Below are 8004 nucleotides of genomic sequence, written 5' to 3'. Positions count from 1 at the left end.
TTTTTCCCCCCCCCTCACCTTGCAGCTGGGCCGAAAGGGCTTCCTGTTGCTGTCTGAATTTGGAGGCCGAGCCTTCGGCCGCCTTGACCTTCTGCTGGAGGTGGCTGTAGAGGAGGACTCCGGAGCCCAGGCAGGCCAGCGCCAAGAGGCAAAAGCCAGTCTGCAACAGACCTTTCTGCCTTCTGCCACAAAGGGCAGTGCCCATCTTGGAAACCTGTGGAGACTTCTCTTCCTCCCCCCCCCTCTTTCTCTCTTTCCTTTTTTTTCTTTCTTTTTCCCCTTCCGTTTTCTTCTTTCTCACCAGTCTGCCATCTGGCTTGGACTCCGGCAAGGCGAGAGAAGATGTTCTTTTCCTGAAAGCTTCGGGGGTGTGTGTGTGTGTGTGTGTGTGTGAAAAGAGAACTTGTTCAATCTTCTTCCTCCTGGTTGGCAGGCCGGGCAATTCTCACCCCCCTGTGCCCGGAGGAAAAGGAAAAAGGCATGGGTTGGCTTCAGTCAAAAAAAAAAAAAAAGTATCTCCGGCCAAGCTTTGGAGTTGAGAGAGAGAGAGAGAGAGAGAGAGAGAGGGGAAAAAAAAAACACAGAAAAGAAAAATGGAAGGAGATTCTCTTTTTTCTTCTTCTAAAATCTTGGCTTCTTGGCTGGAATGTTCTCTCCCCCCCCCCTCCTCACCCAGATCCAGGTGTGCAAATAAAACTCCAGAAACTTTGGGGCTGCAGAAGAGGAGTTTGTTTGTTGTTGTTGTTTTTAAAAAAATAAATAAATAAAAAAATAGAAAGTGCCGTCCGAATCAAAGCTAGCAAACCGGGAAGGTGAAAGTTTCTTGACTGCTGGGATCCATATGCAATCCTTTCTGGTGGGAGAAACGGGAAGAAGAATGAACCAATTCCGTTTCTAAAAGGTTTGGGGAGGCTTGCTCCCTCTTCCCACCCCTCAGCCCGTCTCGTCTCAGTTTGCAACAGGAGGAGGAGGAGAAGAAGAAGAAGAAGAAGAAGGGGAAAATAGGAAACTGACCGGGAAACTGACTTAGGAAACCCACCGGGATTCTCCCCCAGGCTGCTGCGGTTCCTTCCTGGATTGCTGGAGCCCCCCAGCGAGGGTAAGCTGGGTGGGTGGGTGGGGGGCAGTGGAAAGCGTGGAAGGCACGCCAAGGAGAAGGAAAAACAGTTTGGCAGTTTGGAGAAGGGAATGAAGGATGCGGAGCTGGGCGGAGCTGAACTAGGAAGGAAAGGGGAGGCGGTGGGAGAAAGGGGGCCGGACGTTGAAGGGCTAAAGGGAGGGGAGGGAAGGCGGATGGATGCAAGGGGCGAAAGGCGCCGGCCCCCGGGATGATGCCTTAGGGTAGTCCCGGAGACCGGAGTAGGCTTCCTTCAAAGTTCCCCCCGGGAGAAGACAAGGACTGAAGTCTCAGGGTTTTTCCCAAGCAGAGAGAGGGAGGTTTGGCGGATAGACTGCTCCCGAGCCTGGTGATTCTACTCGAAGCTCGGACTACTAGCTTCTGTTGGCCACGGGGTGCTTTGGAGGCACAGATTCACTCTAGCGTCCTGCAATTGCTGTTAAGGGTTGGCTTGAGCAAGTTGCCCGATCCCAGCCCCTTGGAAGTGCATACTCTGGTGTTTTGGTTTGTGGGACTCTCTAGCCAAAAACTGGCTTATGCACCAAACCATGGTTGACCAAAATAATGGCTTTGGTTAATGCCCAATGTCTTTCAGCTTTCTGTCTCTTCCCTCCCAAGAGGAGCAGTTTTTTTGAAATACTAAAAGAAGTTTAATGGAAATGGCATTTGGCCGTTTTGGGGGAAATGCCACTTCGGGCCCCGTTTATTGATTTAGGACCCTCACAAAACTAGCAACACACTTTTTAAAGTTCCCTGGATCTCTTCCTCATGCTGGATCTTAAATAATGTATAGCTCAGGCTGTAAAAGGATGCGATTTTTTTTTGTTTTTAAAGTCTGCTGAACAACTGGAACGTTAAACAAAACACATCCACGTATATTTCGTATATTTCGCTAGGGCAGCTGTTCGTTCTTCTGTTACTGCAAAAATGTTGGAATGTTGGTTTTAGTGTGCACGAGAACATGGCTTGAGTCTCTGTAGAGATGAGCCCTTCTCATAACACGGTTTGCTTTGTCTTGCTGTTTTTGGTGGATATCACAATGGTTGGTAAATTACCCTTTATATTTTTGATGTGTCAATTCAGCTAACTGGTTTATTTAATCAACCATGCTTAGATAAATCATAGCTTGATGTCATGATGCAAACTTGCTCCTGTGTGAAAACTGGGTGACATGAATAGAGAGGCACACTCTAAAATATAAGGCTTGACACTTCGTACATTCTCAGGCAAACTCTTGCTAATCATCTGCCATCTTGGAAATCCTTTGAGCTACAGCTTTTCCATTGTAGGCCACAGGATGCCCTATTTTACATCATAAATAATGTTTTTTTTAAAGGAAGCCCTTTACATATTCATAGACTGACAACAATTGGGACTTTCCTTCCTTCCTTCCTTCCTTCCTTCCTTCCTTCCTTCCTCTTTCTTTCTTTCTTTCTTTCTTTCTTTCTTTCTTTCTTTCTTTCTTTCTTTCTTTCTTTCTTTCTTTCTTCTTTCTTCTTTCTGCCTTTCCAGTGGCAACTGAAGCCCAAGTGACTAAGCTACAAAAATCAAGCCCCAGGCAAGCGAAGTCCAAGCCAGCTCCAGCTTGTAGAGTGGATCAATATTTCAGAATGACAGTGAGATGGGTTTATCTTGTCATATTTATAGCCAGTTGTTGGCCAGGCCCATTGAGAGGAGCAGATGAAGGGCTCCATGGTAATTTCAGCCATGCTTGCTAGGAGCCAAACAGCAATTCTGCTTAATGGCCGAGGAAAAGCTAACTTGGCATTTCTGCTGTTCTAAGTATAGGGAAGGATGGGTCCACTCCGTTTGCAACAAAAGCCCAAAGCATCTTCAAAAGCTTGCAGGACAAAAGAGAGGGCTTTTTTTTTTTCCCCCCCTTCTTCTCCTTTGCGGATTCTTTAGAAGCGCTGGAGAAGGTAATTGCAAATGCCTTGAGCTGCAAAGGCGACTGGCTCATTTGAGTCCAGACAAAGTCAAATCGCCTGGGCCATTGCGGGCAGCAACAGCGAAGCTAATATTTGGATCTCCAAATGCAGAGAAGCTCGATGCTTCAAAAAAAAGGGAAGGCGATCGAAAAAGAGGCCAAATTTATAATACGGGTTTATGGTCGTTTGAAAGGCAGATGGCAAGGACAAAATAACTTCTTTTCCTAGTAAGCCACGTTGTATGATATCACCTCCCTACCGTACATCAGGCTCATAAACCGGTCCAAAATTGCCCTCTCTAATTTCTCAGTGGCACTCTCGTCTTTGTTCTCATTTAATTCTTTTAAAATTCCGTTCGTTTTTAATCTTGGCTGAAAGGCCCAATTATATATAGCAACCCCTGGAGGAGACAAAGTCAGTTTTCACCGGTTCGTCAGAAAAACCCTTGGAAGTTGGATTGCAAGCGCAGGGGAATCCTGGCCAAACGGCATCTGGACGGTAGCCCTCATCTCAAAGCACCTCCTTTCACGTAGAAAACTAGGGCTTTTAGATAAGCTTTTATCCTTGAGATGCTGTTTCCCCTGCAAGCTTTCTGTTGTGTATGACCCTGGACCTTGCAAATGTTGAGACTGTATTGCTGAATGGCATACATTAAGGCACCTCATGATTTGAAAAGACGCAACGTAAGAAGAAAAGCAGGTGGCGGGGAGAAAAACAACAACACCTTAGCTTCCAAAGACAAGACTTAATACAGACTGACATTATGGTTTTCACAGTGTAGGGGGCCAATGCTTCGAATTCTCCGTGGAACTTTATTTTATTTTATTTATAATTTAATTTCATAGGGCGGGAAGAGGAGTGGCCTGAGTCCCGCCGATTGTCGGAATATTTTGTTGTAATGTTATTTATAGGTATAATTTTGGTTTAATTTTCTTTTATAAGCATTTCCGGTTAGCAATTTTAATGGGAATTTTAATGGGGAATTTTTGGGGTGATTTTAAGGGATCCGGTTTGGCGCTTGTTGAAAAAGCCATGTCTTGAGGGCGCGGCGGAAGGAGGGGAGATCCGGGATCACCTGGATCTCTGGGGGTAGTTCGTTCCAGAGGGTGGGGGCTCCCACTGAGAAGGCCCTCCCCCTGGGGGTCGCCAGCCGGCACTGGGTTCCAATTTCTTTTATCAGGCTGCATTCACACTTAACCACCTCCTGCTTTAACTCCAGCGGTAACAATTTGCCAAGACCGTATTGCATTGACTGCAGTGGCCTTCAAACTCGGCCACTGGAAGACTTGTGGACTTCCAACTCCCAGAATTCCTCACCGGAGGAAGGATGACTAAAAGGAACGTATTTTATCTGATTGTTAGCCGCCCTGAGTCCGTAAGGAGAAGGGCGGGATATAAATTTAATAAAATAAATAAAATAAATAATAAAATAATCCTCATTTCAGCGGCTAGCCTCGCATTGCACAAAGTTTGTGGTCCTCTTAGTTGAGATTGTCAGTGTTCATCCCAGGCTGATCTGTAATTTCGGGCCCTTGGATCACAGGAGGAGAACCGCAGCATATTTTAGAAAAAGGGCATCTCCCTGGGAGGCAATTGCTTCTTGCTGAACGTTTTCATGGTGTTTTTTTTTTTTCCCCTCCTGGTCCTCTGCAACTTTTTCTGCTTGGAGGCTCACACACGGTCTTGGCTCAATCTGCCCCCAAATTTGATTTCCCTGACATTGGCCCAACATTAGACTGGGTTTATGGGAGGCCTCTGCAAAATATGGATTTAATAAACGACCTACTTTTTTTCTCACTTTAAACTTTGTGGATTAGTTGCAGATTTTGGTTCTGGCATAAAAAAAATATTTCCATTCTTCCTTCCTTCCTTTTTTCCCCCCCTTCCCTCTTTTTCTTTCCTGATGTCTCTCTTCTTCCTCTGCTTTCCCCCTTCTTCTTTCTTTTCTCCGTCCTGCCTCTGTCACTTCCCCTCCTTTGACTTCCTTCCCCCTTTCACGCACTTTTCTCGTTTTGCGGTTAAAAATAAATTCCCGGGCAGCTCCTGCTAAACGAAGGCTCCCCGCCAGAGGGCGCCCTTGGCTTGACTTCCCCCCCCCCAAAAAAAACCTCCCAGCGTCGGAGACAAAAGCAGAGTCACTGGCGTGGGAAACCTCCCCGGGCCGAGAAAAAAAACAAAAAGCCCTGGGCGCGGAGCGTGCTGGGAAATGGAGTCTTTACCGCGGGCAGCCTGGAAGCGCGCCGGGCGAGCAGCTGGGCGGAACTACCGTTCCCAGGAAGCCTTGCTCTTTGCAGGCTGGTAATTGGAAAAGAAAAGGGGCGAAGAAGCAGGCACGCCATACACCGAAACGAGGGAGGGGGGGGGTTGTTTATAGGACGGCTTGTTCCCGCCTGGGAGGAAGAGGAAGAGGAAGGCCTGCCAAGAGAAGCAGCTGACGGGAGGGAAGCGTGAGCGCAAAGCAAGGCGCGGAGAGGACTAGCCGCTTGCTCTGGCCGCAAACTTTTGCTGTAAGTTTTCCTTTGCGGACGACGGCGCGGGCGGGCTGGCTTGGAAGCGGGGGCCTGGAGGCGAGGTTGCCAACGGATCCCAGCGGCGCAGTCCCGGGCTTGCTCCGGGCATCCTCTCTCTCTCTCGCCCCCAGGGGGCTGATCGTAGCTGCAGGGCCGCTAGGAAAGTTGGCAACCTCTCTTGGATGGGGAAGGGAGGCCTCCATCGGCCGGGCGGGTGGTCTCCCGCGTCCCTTCGCTTGCTTCTCGTTGGCAGGGGGTCCTCAACCTTGGCAACGTAAAGCTGGCTGAGGAATTCTGGGAGTTGAAGTCCACAAGTCTTAAAATTGCCAAGGTTGAGGACCCCTGTGTTAGGGTATTTGCTGGGAGGATGATGATGATGATGGTAGTGGTGATGGTTCCAACGCTACCGCCGAGCTGCTGATTGGCATAGCTTGGAGGATGAGAAAGGAGGGGATCCCCTGCTATCTTGGATGGACAGATCATCACCACCACCACCCAATTGCTCAGGGTTGAAGTTGCTTCCGAGCCCAACCGACCGTCCTTGCCTTGCCTTGCCTTATCCATCCCCCGTTATCTGGTTCCTGGTCATCACTTGGATGGCTGGTTTGGTCCATGGGGAAAGAGGCAAGGATGGGCCCGGGTCTCTTTTTCCCCAGGCCCGGCATCCTCCTCTTTTGGGTTGGAGGGCTGCAGATCATTCCCTCTCCCCCTCCCCTTGTTTCCACAAAGTTTCAGGGCTTGAAAACTGGTCCTCTCTGGGTCATTGTTGAAGATGCTTTTGCTGAGATCCTGCTGGAATTCCCCCCCCCTTCTTTGCAGATGGTTTCAGAGAGAACGCTGAAAAATAGCCAGGAGACCTGTTGATCCTGCACGAATCACGTATTTGCTTTTTGGGAACAAGAGTGCAGGGCCAATCTTGATTTTCCACTCTTTTCCCATAGAGGTGGTTGCTGGAAAACCTTAGTGCCGAAACTCAAATTGAAGGGCTGAAGAATTATAGATTTCTTAAAGAGTATTCCATCCGTGAGCGCTCAGTTGACCAGCCTCTTTATTGAATGTATTGCTCTGTGGATTCCCTTGCAAAATTCCTTGGCTTTGCTACTTTAAAAAAAAAAAATCCATTAGTTGAAGAGTGGACCCTTAAAACTGCCTCGCCTCCTTTTTCCAGCTTTGACTTTTCGGTACTTATGATTCTGGTGTATAAAATCTAATAAGCACATACCAAAGATAAGATTAAGGTCTCCTTCAAATCAGGTTCAGCTTGAGATGAACACACTGATGCAGCTTTTGTGGCAATCTGAAACATCTTGCAAAGGGGCTATTCTGCATCGGAGCCTTAGAAAGCATCACACCACTCTTGTGGCAGGGAGTTCCACCTGCCAAATTTATTTATTTTGCAGGCTGTCTAATACAGTCAGAGGGGACTCTTAGCCGCCACCACTGATTAAAACAGAACACAGCAACTTAAATGAATTAAAACTAAATTCAATAATGAAGACACATCGGCCCTCTTATTGTCATTTTTCTCCCCAATTTTGATTCTCTCTGCAATTTGGGTCACATGTTGTCTTAATTCTGTGGACGATTTTACCATGACGTAACTCCCTTGAGATTGAGGCAGGATTAAAAAAAAAAAAATCAAATCAATAAATAGTGCTGTATACAAGATCTGGATAATTCCCTCATGGCATATTGACAGGGTTGAGTTCGCCTATCGCAGATGCCAGCGTAGAATTGACCTCGGGAAACTAAATGGGGTCACACCAGAGAATCAGTCAAGCTGTAAAGTCAAAACTGTTTTGGGAAAAACTGGCAAATCACTTCTGCAGAGGACCGAGAAGACAACCGAAATATCCACAAAGCCATCAGGAGACGAGGATGACATCTCACAAGCCACCCACCCCCGCTTCTTGATACGTACAGGATGATGGACACTGTTTTTCCGCAACTAATTGTGAATTTCCCCTGCTTCTTCGCGCTCCTGATGCCTTGACTTGATTCCAGCTCCTAAGACTTTTCCTGAATTTATGTTCCAATATTTGAGGGGCTGCCACAAAGAAGAGGGGGGTCAAGCTATTCTCCAAAGCACCTGAAGGCAAGACAAGAAACAACGGATGGAAACTAATCCAGGAGAGAAGCAACCTGGAACTAAGGAGAAACTTCCTGACAGTGAGAACAACCAGTGGAACGACTTGCCTTCTGAAGTTGTGGGTGCTCCAACACTGGAGGTTTTTAAGAAAAGACTGGATAACCATTTGCCTGAAATGGCATAGGTTTTCCTGCTTGAGCAGGGGGCTGGACTAGAAGACCTTCATGGTCTCTTCCAACTCTGTTAATTCTGAATTTCCTAAAGATCTGTAGGCCCAAACTTTTGGACGATTGTACGACCTCTAGAGCCAAGACACAAAGGAGCTTGCTTCTTGTGATTCTCAGACTGAGAATCCCATGA

The 8004-nt window shown here is 47.4% G+C and overlaps 1 protein-coding gene across 1 annotated transcript in view; it reads right to left on the bottom strand.

Moving 5' to 3' along the window:
• LOC107287515 (Golgi integral membrane protein 4) overlaps positions 1-375 on the bottom strand; it is a 22260-nt gene extending 21885 nt beyond the window's left edge. Inside the window, exon 1 of the mRNA XM_015816033.1 lies at positions 19-375. Coding sequence (XP_015671519.1) covers positions 19-205 — 187 coding nt within the window. The 5' untranslated portion in view covers positions 206-375. The remainder of the gene's footprint in view (positions 1-18) is intronic.
• Positions 376-8004: the final 7629 nt, after the last annotated feature.

Source organism: Protobothrops mucrosquamatus, unplaced genomic scaffold (genome assembly GCF_001527695.2).
Source record: "Protobothrops mucrosquamatus isolate PMUCROS unplaced genomic scaffold, P.Mucros_1.0 scaffold397, whole genome shotgun sequence".
Classification (NCBI taxonomy): Eukaryota; Metazoa; Chordata; class Lepidosauria; order Squamata; family Viperidae; genus Protobothrops; species Protobothrops mucrosquamatus.
This window is presented reverse-complemented; position numbering and strand designations above follow the sequence as displayed.